General features: G+C 33.0%; 3 protein-coding genes across 7 annotated transcripts in view; 2 read left to right on the forward strand and 1 right to left on the reverse strand.

Annotated features, from left to right (window-relative positions):
- LOC115884290 (tachykinins) overlaps positions 1–16,293 on the reverse strand; it is a 123,001-nt gene that overhangs the window by 29,637 nt on the left and 77,071 nt on the right. The gene's annotated exons all lie outside the window — the stretch shown is intronic.
- The window catches only part of LOC115884291 (trypsin-like), a 139,823-nt gene that overhangs the window by 28,549 nt on the left and 94,981 nt on the right, over positions 1–16,293 (forward strand). For both annotated transcript variants that reach the window (XM_030902831.1, XM_030902830.1), the window contains exon 2: positions 14,128–14,211. In XM_030902831.1, coding sequence (XP_030758691.1) covers positions 14,142–14,211 — 70 coding nt within the window. In that variant the 5' untranslated portion in view covers positions 14,128–14,141. The remainder of the gene's footprint in view (positions 1–14,127; positions 14,212–16,293) is intronic.
- Positions 2,360–6,000, forward strand: LOC115884289. Its single transcript, XM_030902825.1, has 2 exons — positions 2,360–2,557; positions 5,081–6,000. Exons 1-2 carry the CDS (start codon positions 2,482–2,484, stop codon positions 5,809–5,811), a joined length of 807 nt encoding a protein of 268 aa, XP_030758685.1. The 5' UTR covers positions 2,360–2,481; the 3' UTR covers positions 5,812–6,000.

The raw sequence follows: 16,293 nt of genomic DNA on the forward strand, positions 1-16,293 counted from the left end.
AATCTAAATAAAATCGTTTACTGTTCCTTCGTGCCGATGTTTGTGGTTTGTGAGAATAAGAGCCTTGTTGAGTGTACTAACAATTTTCGACCTTGCATGGGTGAATATCTTAGCTCGGAAAAGGGCGAACAAAAACAATAAATAAAATAATTCATAGAATAACTTACAATTTATTAAATTATAAGATATTGGCGCCAAACCTTCAACTTTAGCGTCGATTCCGCAACAAGGGACTTCGTACCTACGGGTGGGGACCCGTTAAACTAACAAAAAAAACCTCTTCAGTTTTGAACGATATAAATGTGGCATGTTTTGAATGTATTAAACTATAAACCTCAGGGGTCGGAAGAAATTCCAGAAGTAACCGAGGAAGAAATTATCAGTGCCCTTAGAGATATGAAAAACAATAGAGCTGCCGGCGACGATGGACTGGTAATAGAGTCAATCCAAGAAGGAGGACCAGAAATCATCAAAGCTTTAAATGTCCTATTTAATAAATGCATTGAAGAAGAAATAACCCCATCACAGTGGAACAACGCAACCATCATTATTGTACACAAGAAAGGTGACGTTACAGACCTTAAAAACTATAGGCCCATCAGCCTTCTTAGCCACGTATACAAATTATTTACTAAAATACTCACCAAGCGTTTGACAAATAAAATAGACTTTTTTCTTTCGAGCGAACAAGCAGGTTTCCGATCAGGTTACGGAACAAATGACCATCTTCTAACAGTCAAGGTCCTTATCGAGAAATGCATTGAGTATAATAGACCACTAATGCTTGTCTTCGTGGATTTCGAGAAGGCCTTCGATTCGGTAGACCAGCGGAAGCTTCTAGAGACACTAAGTGAGAGTCGCATCGATCATCGATACTCCTCAATCATAAGACATATATATGATAATGCCACGGCAAACGTCAGAATATCGACAAATCAATGCACAGATAAATTCAATATCGATCGAGGGGTAAGACAAGGCGACACACTGTCCCCTAAACTATTCGTTGCTGTGCTAGAAAGTATGCTAAAAATGATAAACTGGGATTCAACAGGAATTAACATCGATGGCAAATTGATAAATCATCTCTGTTTTGCAGATGACATTATTTTAATAACAGACAACATACAGGAGGCACAGAATATGCTGGATATGCTGAATGATGCTTCGGAAAAAGTCGGTTTGAAAATTAACTTGTCAAAGACACAATACATGACAAACCTAGTACTAAGTGGAAATTTAAACATTAATAACATACCTTTGGAACAAGTGCATATATATAAATACTTAGGGCATGAGATCGGTATTAGAAGGGATAATCAGACCCACGAAATTCTACGAAGAATAGGTTTGTCGTGGGCGGCATTTGGCAAACTAAGGCATATACTGAGATCTGATATTCCCATATGTTTAAGAAGAAAGATCTTTAACCAGTGTGTCTTGCCTGTCCTCACGTATGGCGCTGAAACGCTTACTTTGACAAAAAAGAACATACATAGAATACAGGTCATGCAACGGAAAATGGAAAGGTCTATGTTGGGAGTTACACTCAGAGATAAAATACCCAATCATACAATACGAAATCGAACAGGAGTAAGAGATGCGGTGATATCTGTCTTACATCTTAAATGGAATTGGGCAGGACATGTGGCTAGGATGACAGATGGACGGTGGACAAAGAGACTTGTGGAATGGAGACCGAGACACGAGGCCTATAGAAGCAGAGGACGACCTCCTAGTCGATGGACAGATGACATTAAGAGGGTGGCTGGAAACTGGATTCAAGTGGCACAAAATAGAAGGAAATGGCTAGAGTTAAGGGAGGCTTTTGTTCAGCAGTGGACGGTATAAGCTAAATGATAATGATGATGACACTACAAAGTTATAGAGGTAAGCCACTTTTGCGCCACCACTAGAAATATTTGCACTTTTTTAAGTCCCACCCTGTATATTATAGGGTTTATTCGTTATTTTTATAATTTCTTTTTAAATATTAAAATCCATAAAGCCCACACACGTTACACAATATGCCACAAACTTTTTTGACATTTACCGATGTAACTCAAATACTATTCCGTTTTTTCCCTTGACAGTTCCACTGAAAGCGCGGTTTCAATATTATTAATTCAAATAATTGTGTAATTAAATACATCGATACGTTGCGTTTTCGTTTGTAATAAAATTATACGTACCATTTCAAAGTAAATATGAACGTGCATAATAATAATAATGAAACGGCAACGTAAAAAACCCAATACACTCTTTATTAATTTAGTTTCAACACTCTATTAACTGCATTGTTGAAAGGTTTATAATGGATTTCACGGTATAAAACGGATAATAGCATAGAAAAAAAAAATGGGAGAATCCATGGCGAGGACTATTAGCTTTATATCCGTTAGGGAAATATTTATCTCATCAGTTCTGGTCATGATTAGATCAGTTTAAGTCAGTATAGGTGCAGAATAATTATTTTAAAAAATGTTTGTTTTGGGGTTGTTGATTTTGGCGGTGTTTGAAAGTAATGTGCTTGGATTTCGTAATCATCTTTTATTCGGTAAGTATATTTTGTTGTAAAATACAGAGAGATTTCTTGGTAAAGCATTAAAGGATATAATTTTTTAATGAAAGAAAATATACAGGGTGTAATACAAACAGGGTGGCTTAAATTGGCGAAAAAAACTGAAACTTCCGATTTTTCTTTTCCTCTTTACTGTGAGTGTATTTTGACAGTTAGCAAAAATCTACAAATACCTTCTTATACTTTGAATAAAGAAATTAAGGAAGGGGTATAAAAACTTGGGGTATAAAAAAATGGCCGACTTATATTCCGGTTAATCAGTGCCGTTCCAATTTTATTCAAAACGTGTAAAAATATGATGTAGGGTAGACTCAATAAAATTTGTTGTTTTATTTTACATTGTCAATGAATGTTGGTAGTTAGTAAAATTGTTATAAAAATATGTAATTCTAATAAAAAAAAAATATATATATATATATATATATATATATATATATATATATATATATATATATATATATATATATATATATATATATATATATATATATATATATATATATATATATATATATATATATATATATATATATATATATATATAAGTTATAATAATTATTAATAACACAAACGACTGATACGCTACTGAAGCAGAGGTAAGTCAAACTGACGTATCCAAATTCTTTGACGTCTAATCTTTGACAAGTAGTAAATAAACACAAAATTGTAAAAAAATATATATAATTAGTTAGTTTTAAGCTTTGAATAAGAAGACTCAGGAAGGAGTATAATGCTATCCATGTATTCATGCATGGTGGGCGGAAAAAGCACTCTAGGGTGGGGATCCTTGACAGTTCTGTTTGACGATTCATTTGACACATTTGAATTTGATTTGAAAGTTTAGCTTATTTTATGTTATTTATTATTTATTCTACTACTGATAATTGTATAGAGGTAGTAAATCTAGATGGAAATTGTTGCAGAACTTAAATTAACAGTGACACTATCGCGATTTATCGAAAAAGACTCTAAAATAGTTGGTTGTGTAGCGTGCGGTAGATCTCGGCAAAAATTAAATTAAATAATGGAACAACTTTTCGCTAGTAAGTGACTATATAATATACATACGTGTAGTAAACCGATCATTTATGAAATTCTCTTAAATTAACTAAATTGTATATTTTTCTTGCATTTTAGCTTTTATTTATTACTTGTCAAAGATTAGATGTCAAAGAATTTAGATACGTTAATTTGACTTACCTGCTTCAGTAGCGTATCGGATGTTTGTGTTAATAAATACTTATTATCACTTATCAATTTTTATTAGAATTATATATTTTTATAAGAATTTTAATAACTACCAACATTTATTCAGAACGTAAAATAAAACAACAAATTATTGAGTCTACCTCACGTCTACCCTACATCATAGTTTTACAATTTTTAAATAAAATTAGAACGACACTGATCCGACTCCAGAAACACGACTCTGAGGTTTTATCACAAAAAGAAAATTTTGAATTTTTTTAGTTTTTTACTTAAAAAACATAATTTCCTGATAATATGGCAACATAGGTAGTAGATTAAAATAAATATACAAGAAATAAAACACATAGCGGTTCTCAAAATTTAAGAAAAAAACTTTTTTTTTGGAAATTTTCAAATTAAGTAAAATAACTCGTGAAAAACGGTAAAGAGAAAGTATGTTTCTTTTATCAAAATCTACCAGCCCTGAAAATATTTGCAGTCATATAAGACTCATCCTGTATACAGGGTGTCCCAGAAGTAAGTACAAGTATTTTAAGGAGTGGTAGATGTCGATAAAGGAAACATATTTTCTCTTTATCGTTTTTCAAATAAGTCCAAAATAACGGAGTTACTTTACTTTGAAAATTTCCAAGAAAATGATTTTTTAAAATAAAAAATAATTTTAAAAAAAAAAATTGAGAAAAATTTGGATCTTTTCTGGAATTCCTTTAAAGAAATTATGTTTTTAAACTAAAAACTAAAAAATTTCAAAAAAATTGTTCAAAAAATTTCGAATTTTCAAAATTTTTTTCGCGAAAAAAAACATAGGCGTGTTTCTGGGGTTGAACTATACTACCAGTACCTTTTCCCTCTGGAAAAGTGAAATTTTAACCCACAACACCATATTTGTGGAAAATTCTAAAAACATGTATTATTCGTAAAAAAATAGTTATCGTATACGCATTTCTTAGCAAAGTGAGTAAATGCAAACTAACATAACCGCAACTAAATACACATTTTCGATTGGTATCAGACATTATTCTTGTTGTGTCTGTTTCAGTTAAAAATACATAGGGAATTTTTAGAAAAAAAAAGGTAATTTTGACCGTCTTCGTGGGAAAAACTATTTCAGAAAGTCGGCAACACTGCTAACAGGCAACTTTAGCCCAATTTAAGCCACCCTGTATCTCTTACCGTTTCCCAGATCCCAATTGTGAGAGTTGAATTTTAAGCTCTCGGTATACTAAGTTTTAAAAACTTTTAAAAAAATTAACCAGTTGAATTCCTATATTTGTATTTCCTTTTTTGTAGCCAAACGGCACCCTCTGTATGCCTCGTTCTACACAGACAAACTAAAACAATTTGAGGACACTGCCAACACCAGAAACCCACCTACAACGTTCCAAACAAACCTTGGCAATTTCGCGGACTTCGACAACGGTGCTGACTTACCGAACTTGGATCACATCCTCGAAAACACCTCAGGAAACGAAGCAAGATTCCCCGATTTCAACCTAGTCTCTCAACAAGAACTTGCCAGTGGACTTATTGCCAACAGACCTACCCCTTCACCATCCCAAACTCTGGTAACCGGTAATGAGTTTGTTAACGACCTACTTTCACAGAACTCCATATCAAATTCGACTAACTCAAGAAACGTCCGACAAAACAGCAATTCTTCAGTTTCCACACAATCACCGTTTCGATTTCATATCGATACTGAAGAGGGGTCGTCTAAAACAGAAGAAACAGGTGGTGGAGGTAACGGAGGAAATGTCAAGATAGAATCAAGAAAACCCGCGTTGAATTTGCCTAAAATTTTGCCAGGTTTTTCTGCCGGAACGGATCAGAAACCTTCGGTTTTGGGGCTGTTTAAAACTGGGTTGAATACAGCTCAGAAAACCGCTCAGAATGTGGGGAATTTTGCGAGGAGTGAGTTTCAAGTTCTAGGAGATGCGACGAGGGAAACTAGTCAGAATTTTGGATTTGGTAGGCCTTTGAGTGGGTTGCTGTCGAGTGGATTAAGCAGTGTGTATAAATAAAAGATTTCTGTCACCAAAAAACGATGATTTTTTTGTTATACCCTGTAATTTTAATAAAATAATAATATTTTTACTTAGAGCAATATTAGAACAGATAATGCCAATCTTATCTTAGATACAAAGCTTTATACAACTTAACAAGTATTTTTCTAGATTTGAATAAAAATTTTCCCACTATTTTCCATTGAATTTCTATTCTTTAATGCCGTTTTTGAGTTATAAACGATCTAAGATCTAACTAACCATTAAAATACTTGCTCTTATTTAAGAGACATCCTGTATAACTCTAAAAGTTTATTATACGCCCCTCTCACGCAAAAATCTCATATGTGTAGGTTGAAAACTGCCAAAAAATACAATACTGAAAGCAATAGCATCCCGCATCATATAATTCATGTCAAAATTTAATAAATTTTTGACTTAAACCGAGTATTTTTCTTTAAAAAAAATGTTTATAAACATGAGGTAGATTGGCAGGTTAAGTATAGATGAACTTTTATATCTAAATAAATGTATTACAGGGTGTTGTTTTCTTCTGTTAAAAGCATAATATTACATCCATAAAAATCACATCGTAAAAAATTGAAACAATGTTTTCTAAATGAGATTAACCGCCTATTATTTAAAAATAAATATATTTCTTTAAATTCAATACATTCAATTTAAGACACCTTGTATACATAAATAAAATTATTGATTTCTAAAATATTTTTTACAAAACCGGAGAGAGAGAAATCAGACGACGAAAAGAGCTAATAGGTATTAAGTAATAGCTATTATACTACCGTTCGAGACGCATGGATGTTTTTTGGTTTGTAAGTCTTGTGACAGAACATTGGTTTGTAAGTCTTGTGCCAGCAAGTGGAAAGCCTAATAGGGGGCGCACGGAGTACTGAGGTATGGAGAACAATCCGACAAATGAAAACCAATCAAACGGACAAGTTCTTGAATAGAATGGATATAGAAAAATGGCGCAACTACTATGCAGAATTACTGACAGAAAACCGACCAGAATTCCAAGCAGTAGAAGATGAGAACAACCTTGCAGGCACTTTAATGATAAGCGAAAGAGAAGTACATCAAAGTCTCAAAAGAATGAAAAATGGACGGTCACCAGGTCCTGGTAATATTGTAGCGGAATTGTTAAAGTGTGGAACCCAAAGACTGCGCTGGCGTCTGGCAGAGCTATTTAACCAGTGCTGCCTGCAAAGTAAACTACCCCGAGAATGGCGAGTGGCTCACATAGTGTCCATCTTTAAAAAGGAAATCGTAACGACCCCACTTGTTATAGAGGCCTAAGCATTAACAGTTTGGTCAGCAGACTTTTGGAAAGGTGCTACAGGGTAGGCTCAGGGACAGTATTGGTGACAAAATCTCGGAAGACCAAAGCGGATTCACACCGGGGAAATCTTGCACAGATAACCTTTTTGTCCTGCAGCAGGTGATGGAAAAAAGATAGCAGTAGATCAAGAAGTCCATCTAGCATTTATTGATTTGGAGAAAGCGTACGACTCTATTCCCCGCAGCAAGATATGGGAAGTCTTGAATATCTTAGAAGTAGATAGACCTTTGCTTAATATAATAAAAGAGCTATATAAAGAAAATGAATCGTACGTTAAGATAGGACACAGGCTATCTAATCCAATTAACACCACAAAAGGGTTGCGACAAGGATGCAGCTTATCTCCTCTGATCTTCAACGCTTACGTCGAAGTAGCACTTAGGGAATGGAAGACGAAATGTCAAGGTATGGGAATACCCATTGGGGACAACACACTATTTACCCTGAGCTTCGCAGACGATCAGGTCGTGATTGCGCAGCTTTTTACGTAGAATTTAATGGTTTAAGTATAATTTTTTTAAAATTAATTATTTAACAATTATCAACAGAAAATTTGATTTTTTATATGAGACACCCTGTATGTCTTTAATTTATTGAAAAGAATTTAAAATTATCTTTCCAAAAATATAACACTTGCTCGATTCCTCTTCGAGATATAGAGTATACAAAAATTCGCCCGCTTTAATTAAGTAGGCTTTGAACGGCACCGGCTGTAATGCAAAAAAAATCTATCTGTGAGCATCAATTAAAACGAAAATACTATTTGCTATGAGAGATGCAGAATTTTATAACAATTTAAAATATATTTAACCAACATCAACAGTATCAACACATTTAAACTATATCTGATAACAATAAAAATAAATAGCAAACCAAGACATGCAAACCTTCTGTTATATCGACTATCTTCTGTTATGGACAGACGGGGCCGTTTCTGAACATTTCTCGCGGAATTCCTTAACTCAGTGGAGGTGAGAGAATCCCTCTCATAACTGCTAAGTATTTTTAATTCTTGTCTAGATTATACGGAAGAATAAGGAACCTTTATTCTTCCGCAAATATATCTATAGGGTTAGATCCATGGGCACTAAGTCAGGTGGCCTCGATGGCCAGCAGCTGGGATCCCGGTTAGCTATTCAATTATTCTTGAAATTGGCTGCAAAAATTTGTTGATAACTTCAGCGTTCTGAGGCGGTGCCTCTTCTTGCTGGAAAAATATGTTTTCGAGTTCCATTAAGGCCATATCATCAATAAGGGGGGTCCAAAGCCTACTAGTTAAAAGTGGCGAACTTTTAAAAATTCTGTATTTCAAAGGGGAATATAACAAAATATCAAGTGTGCTATATTTTTGGAAAGGTAATTTTAAATTCTTTTCGGTTAATTAAAAATATAGAGGGTTTTCCTAATAAAAAATCAATTTTTCTGCTGATAACTCTTAAATTATTAATTTTAAAAAAATTATACTTATACCATTAAATTCTACGTAAAAAGATGCTTTGGATATGTTTTCATAGAAATGCAAAATTTTCCATAGCAAAAAAGTTACAGCGATTTGTTAAAAATGCACATTTTTGAAAAACACCCTGTAACTCCTAAACGGTAACAGATATTGATGTGCGGTTTTCACCATCATGTTTTTGATGAAAATTGAGCTACAGACACCGATATTAGTTTTCGTCTATCTCCTATAGAAAAGGATGTTTCCATTTAAAAGCGTCGAATTTGACCCACTCTGTACTTAAATGTTTCCTCATTATTTAACTAACGTTAACTAAAGCATATAGCCTTATTTTTCTGTTGAAATATTCTGTTTAAAGCTTTTTCTTATTTATTTGATCTGACAAAAAAAATAAAATCTTCGAAAAAGAAATAGTATAGTGTAATACTAGCCTAAGAAATGAAAATTCCTATAAAGGTTAAAATAAAAAAAGCATACTCTTATAATTAACTTAGTTGTTAACTGTGACTGTTATTTTAATAGCTGTTAAACTAAAAAGAAAACCACCCTAAACCTTTAAGTAAGCGCGGAATATTTCTTTTTTATTATAGCACGTGTACGTGAGCAAAATTGCCGCTACAGTTTTTACACATTTTCCCATAAAGTTTTATATTCACCTTGTTTTGTTTTGCAGTTATTTTTTTTAATATCTAGTAATAAGGGTTAAATGCACAGAATATTATCAGAATATTATCACCATTTTATGGAAATTATTAAGCTTTATTCGTAAATTACTAATTCAATTATTTATTTAAATTAACATTAACATTAAATGAAAATGATTTTTTTTGTAGATTCAGAAATTGTAAAACATTGTATGCCTCCAGATGCTGTCCCTCAACTGCTTGAAATAGGCTCTGTCATTATAACGGCTCGTTCTGGAACACTTACAGCACCTTGAATCTTTTTCGCAATCTCTATTTTATTGTTGATGGACTCTTCGATATATCCTTCCGCAACCGTTGCAGATCACTATCCTCCGTGTCTTTTTGACGTTGTCATGTTGTCACTCCTGCATTTGCCAGTAATGTAGCGGATGATTTTCTCATACAATGGCCATTGTATTGCTCAGGATGTTGTAGGCCCAAGTACTTGCGGAAGATCTTCCTGAATCATTTTTCTTTAAAATCTGACTTGCTGAGAACTGGTAGATCCTTTTAAATCAATTAATCTTTAGAGATTAGACATGGAACAGTTCTTCTGTTGGATAAAATATTGTATGGTACTCGCGTGTTATAACATACCGGGTGTTGCATCGTCGCACGGGACATAGGAAATCCCATGTAAATTTTAATGGGGTCAATTATTGGCTTCCCTAATTATTTTAGAGAATAATTCTACTTAGGTTTATTGAAGAGCACTAAAATCCACATTCAAAAGAATAACTTTAGATATTTTTGATTAGTTCGTTTACGAGTTATCGCCGGATTTCTTTTTAAATATTTCTCCTTTCTTATGGCCCTGTATTTACTTATGAGCACCAGTCAAGGTAAAAGATAACTGACAAATGAAGTGGTCATTTCAGAAATTTACCTATTTAGTGCTTTATTATTATTGAAAACTCATTCCTACATGGGAAATCTTAAAGATGTATTTATAAATACAAATTAATATGAATTAAAGTAAACTAAAGTAATCACTTACAAAGGTTAATTATAGTATTATTACAATATTCAATAACTTATTAATTTAGGTACTATTAAGTTGTTAGAACTTTAGGATTTAAGAAGATGTTCAAATATTCCTCCATCGACTGCTAGACAATAACCCAGGCGATCATAAAATTCTCTTCTTACATTCGCTAGTTGGTAAACTGAAATTCTATTGCATTCGGCAGAAATACCATTTTTTAACTCGTCTAGATTTGGGTATTTTTTATCCTTGTATATCCTATTTTTTAAATGGCCCCAGAGAAAGAAATCATTTGGCGAAATATCAGGAGACCTTGCTGGCCAATTTACTGTATGATTTAGGCCAATAACGTTTCCGTTAAAACTATTTTCTAAATATTCCCGAACAGCCAGGGTACTATGTGCCGGGTAGCCATCCATTTGGTACCAAACTTCCTGATTTTCCCTAGCGGCATCATGTAAAGCAGGTAAAATATGATTTTCGAGTAGTTCGAAATAATATTCTGCATTTAATTTTCGCGTAAGAAATAATAGCCCGATAATATCGTGCCCGAATATCCCTGCCCAAACATTTACTTTCTGTGTATATTGCGTCCTTGTTTCGACAAACCTGTGTTGGTTTTCTTTGTTCCAATATCGATAATTTTGAACACCGGGTTCATTATTTAAGGTAAACGTGCATTCGTCAGTGAAACATATGTTTTTTAAAAAATCCCTATCCGTGTTTGCTCTTTCCATCATATCAAAACAAAACGCCTGCCGCCGTATTTCGTCCCCATCTCGTAGCTCTTGGTGCTTTTCATATTTGAAGGAATAGTATTTATATCGTTTGAAAATTCGAAACGCTGTAGTGTGATCTATTCCTATTTCATCCTCAAGTTTCCTGTGCTGATCTTTCCATCGTTCTCTTCCACGCACAATAAAACTTCCAAGTCAGTATCATTTCTTGCATCTTCTCATTGTTCCTGCCTTGCTTCACATCTGCAGTTATTTATTAGGGTACCTTTGGTCTCAAATCTCTGGATATTCCTTGCGATTGTAGATTTTCCAGGTATCGGTCTATTCGGATACAGAGCAGCAAACATGTTCGACCCCTTTTGAATAACTATTTCCTTGATAATACCATTTAATCATCAATACTTTTTCTTCGGTAGTGTAATGCATGGCTAATATTTTCGATGTAGGTATGAGTTTTTAATAATAATAATAAAGCACTAAATAGATAAATTTCTGAAATGACAACTTCATTTGACAGTTATCTTTTACCTTGACTGGTGCTCATAAGTAAATACAGGGCCAATAATAAGAAAGGAGAAATATATAAAAAGAAATCGGCGGTAACTCATAAACGGGCTAATAAAAAATATCTAAAGTTATTCTTTTGAATGTGGGTTTTAGTGCTCTTCAATAAACCTAAATAGAATTATTCTCTAAAATAATTAGAGAAGCCAATAATTGACCCCATTAAAATTTACATGGGATTTCCTATGTCCCGCTCCACGATGCAACACCCGGTATAAGTCACTTGAGAAAATTAGCCCTTGAGAAAAGCTAAACATTTCCCATTTCCCAGCGCGACTTATATGTGAGATAACACACTAGTACCATAAAGAACTATTAAAATTTTGTAATTTTTTTTAGCAAAAAACCTCAAGGGCCTGTTTCTAGGGTTCGAAATATATGATCAGTTAAAATAAATGAATTTATTTAAAATAAACCCTCTGTATTTCCATCTGTACCTAGATAAACTAACTAGTTTTAACCATTTCAAAGCCAATTGTTCACCATTCTAAGCACAATTCCGTTCAAACGTCCATTGTATCCGTCTTAAACAACCCGAACACACAAAGTTCCAAAATACGTTTGTTTCCCTCCATCTCCGTGGATATCCTATGAAAGGTGGTTTCTTTAAGTTGATCGCGTATAGGGCTTGGGGCCCTTCCTTGCTTTCTCTCCATATTTAAATGCATGGCCTGGGGGCTGGATGCACGTACAGACGGGCCTTCCCTCTGAAGTGGTTAGATATATTCATGGGGGCTTTATTATTCAAAGGACATCGATTCGGCCGACGCTGTGTTGCTTCCGTTTTTGGGGAAGGAGTTTCCATTATGCCGGTGCTACAGGTTAATGGACTTTAAGGGCTCTTGAGTGGAGGCGAATAGTTTTCATTAGGTTATTTACTAAATACTCGAAATTAGAAGAGAAATAGATAAACTTCGAGTAGTTCTAAAATATATTCAAAGGACCGAGAGCTTTTTGTTAATAATTTGTAAAGTTTTCCACATTTAACAGGAATGTCAATTGAATACGGACTTGATAATATGTTCTTAATACTATACAGGGTGGTCCGAACTGTATTCCGGAAACTTTGGCAGCATATTCTGCAGATAAAAAGAAGTAAAAAAGTTCGTATAAATGTATGTCTTTAGATGCTTAATTTCGGATATACAGGGTGTAGAAGTTTTATTTTTATTTCGATTTTTTCCAAATAATTTCTGAAGTAACGTCAATATTTGGATGGATGGTGTGTGGGAGTTTTTTAACATGAGAAATTTGATTTTGATGTCAATATGACTCCTATTTGTAGGAGGCACCACCTACTTGTGTTTTAACTGTTTTGAAGAGTAATAACTTTTCGTCCGTACCTGTTTAAAACTACTGAGTAAAAAAATGTACATTTTCGTAACTTTTTACGTAAAAAATGTCTCTTGGTTAAAATCGCTACGAGCAACCGTTCTCAAGATATCGTCCTATTGCTGCCAAAAGTCACTAACTAACATTTTTCGGAACAACCAAATTCAATCACTAACTATATTTTGAAGCGGAGAATCGATTGCAAAAGTCATTAACTACGATTTTTGGCTATTTATGTTTTATTTAAATACCGAATAGTTCCTAACTATAACATCTTTATGCAATGCAATTCATTTTTAGACGCATTTTTCTCGGAAGTAATAAAAAGTAAGTTAGTGACTTTTGGCAGCAATGGGACGATATTTAGAATGGAAATAGTCAATACATGTCATAATTGACAAAAATAAACCCGTTGTGTGTGAGTAGATATAGTTATTTGACTGAAATAATAAATTTGGGAAATCTTTATTTTTTTTTTAAATTAATCATAAAAATTATGATAAAACAGTTTCTGTTGAATTTTTGATACAAAAACATTTTAAATTTATAATTTCAGTCTAATAACTATTTACTCAACACGTTTACTTTATGTCAGTGATGACGTATTGATAATTTCGATTTCAAATATCTCGAGAACCATTATTTGTAGCGATTTTTACCAAGAGACTTTTTTTACGTAAAAAACGTCGTAAATGTATATTTTTTTACTCAATAATTTTATACAGGTACGGACGAAAAGTTATTACTCTTCAAACCAGTTAAAAAATATGTAGGTGGCGCCCTCTACAAGTAGGAGTCATATTGACATCAAAATCAAATTTCTCATGTCAAAAAACTTCAAGACGCTAATTTTCATCCATATATTGACGTTACTACAGAAATTATTTGGAAAAAATGGAAATAAATATGAAACTTTTACACCCTGTATCTCCGAAACTAAGCATTTAGGACATATATTTATAGGAACTTTTTTACTTATTTTTATCTGCAGAATATGCTGCCGAAATTTCCGGAATACAGTTCGGACCACCCTGTATATCCAACAATTAATAAAAAAATACTTATCATCTTTAAACTAACTAGCTTTAAACTATTTCATAGCTATTTGTTCACTATTTTACATCAGCACAAGAACAACTAATTTTCAAAATATTATTCTAGTGACATAAAATTGCGATACTCTGTCCTAATTATCTTCTTATCTTTTATAGTTTCCGAGATTCCAATGGTTGCTTCCAATTTAGGACACCCTATACATAACATGACACTTTATGAAGAAGAAACTATCAACTTAGGTAAGTGTTTTTTTTTGTATTACGCAAAAATATTTTTAATACAGATTTCTAATGAAAATTTTTGATAGAACTTTAAAAAAATTGCCGGAAATTTATCTTGGCTTTACCACTTTTTACACTTGCAGTTTTTTTTAAAGAAATAGAGAAAAATGAGTTTCAGTTCGCGAAATTGACTCATCTATCAGCGCCGACCAACACTTTCTAGAGCAACAGGTACATTGTACGTTCTCTATTAAGAGCCGGGAGATTTCTCTATAAAGATAGAGAATTACTAGAGCTTTCCGACTTTTACAAAGGCCAATCTCGGTAATATCAGCGGGATGAAAATTGTATTACCTCTGCTGTAGTTTGATATTAATGGAAGATTTTTTGTATGTTATTTTTTTGAAGTATTTGTAAAAGTGATGATAAAGCAAAGCAAGAATTTCCATTAACATACAAACTGGATAAGATTTTCTCACATTTATGTCAGCATGAGAAAAAACAATATGGTGATATTATTATATAACTTGGTAATATTTGAGAGGTAGTTTCATCTCGTTGGAATCTGACTTTCGAAAAATCCGTTTGCCAAAAATAAGCTTCTTACGTCAAGCAGTTTAAGCAGAATCGTGGTTAATCAATTACCCAACTTTTTGGAACACCACATATGATTTTTTAAAAATTTCAAAATATGTAAAAAAACAAACTAAATTATACGTGTCCAAGCGTTTTCCCGAAAGTTTTTTAAATAACAGATATTGTAATATTTAGGGGGCGTTTTCACCCTCTTGGAATTTGAGATTCGAGAAACCTCTCCTTATCGAACCTCTACACAACACAGTCAACCTGTTTGCCAAAAATCAGCTTTAAACGTCAAGCAGTTTAAGCAGAATCGTGATTACTCAATGGTCATATTTTTTGAAACACCCTGTATAAATTTTTAAAAAATCTTGTAAAAAATATGTAAAACAACAAAATAAAATATACGTGTTTAAGAGTTTTTCCGAAAAACTCACCGGTTTTTAGATAAAAAATATTCTGATATTTGAGGGGTGGTTTCACCCTCTTAGAATTCGAGTTTCGGAAAATCCCTTCTTATTGAACCTCTACACCCCAAAGTCAATCCGTTTTCCAAAAATCAGCTTTTTACGTCAAGCGCTTTAAGCAGGATGGTGATTAATCAATGACCAGATTTTTCCAAACACCCTGTATACATTTTTAAAAAATCTTAAAATATGTAAAAAAACGAAATAAAATATACGTGTTTAAGCGGTTTTTTCGAAAACTTGACCGTTTTTTAAATAAAAAATATTGCGGAGTGTTTTCACCCTCTTGGAACTGGAATTTCTAAAAATCCCTTCTTATCGAACCTCTACACCCTAGAATCGATCTGTATGCCAAAATTGAGCTTCTTACGTTGAGTGGTTTGAGCAGGATCGTGATTAATCAGTGAGTCAGTCACTTAAGGATTTTATATATTAGTATAGATTTGTTATTGTAGTTGAAAATCTCTATCTCCAGTAGTAGTTTCGGAGATACCCATAGATAACATCGTAGAAAACTCACCCTGTATAAATACATAAAATTTTCCACAGGATTAAATTAATAAACAACATTCAAAATTGGATTTTGATTGAAAATTTCCACTTGCTTGATACCATAATGCATCTTGCAAAATTTGTGAGTTATCCTTGTTCTCAAATAACTAATTAAGTTAACAAAGAGATTGTTTACAAGCCCTTTAAAGCGCGTAAACAATACAAATGCACTGAATATCATGTAAAGCTATCTTTACATAATATTCAGTGCATGTTTAATTTTAGTGAAATTAGAAAACACATAACTGTATATTTCTAAAAAAAGTTAAATGGGTTTTAAATCATACCTTATTAGAATTAATATTATTTTTATGTAAATCAAAATTTACTTCACTTATACCTGGTCTTTTAACTTCGCAATTTTACAGAGAAAAACTGTAACGGTTAAGAAAATTTATGAGATAATTATTCTAAAATTAGCATTAATTTGACCTGAGCACGACATACATGTATTCATGTATTCTGTGAGTTAAGGTACACAGGGTGTTCTAAATAACAACAG

This window comes from Sitophilus oryzae, unplaced genomic scaffold (genome assembly GCF_002938485.1).
Source record: "Sitophilus oryzae breed Bouriz unplaced genomic scaffold, Soryzae_2.0 scaffold_227_pilon_pilon, whole genome shotgun sequence".
NCBI classification, from domain to species: domain Eukaryota; kingdom Metazoa; phylum Arthropoda; class Insecta; order Coleoptera; family Curculionidae; genus Sitophilus; species Sitophilus oryzae.

Coding starts and splice junctions, on each gene's coding strand:
- LOC115884289 (XM_030902825.1), top strand. CDS start 2,482: ATGTTTGTTTTGGGGTTGTTGATTTTGGCGGTGTTTGAAAGTAATGTG. Junction 2,558..5,080: donor TCGTAATCATCTTTTATTCG/GTAAGTATATTT, acceptor CCTTTTTTGTAG/CCAAACGGCACCCTCTGTAT.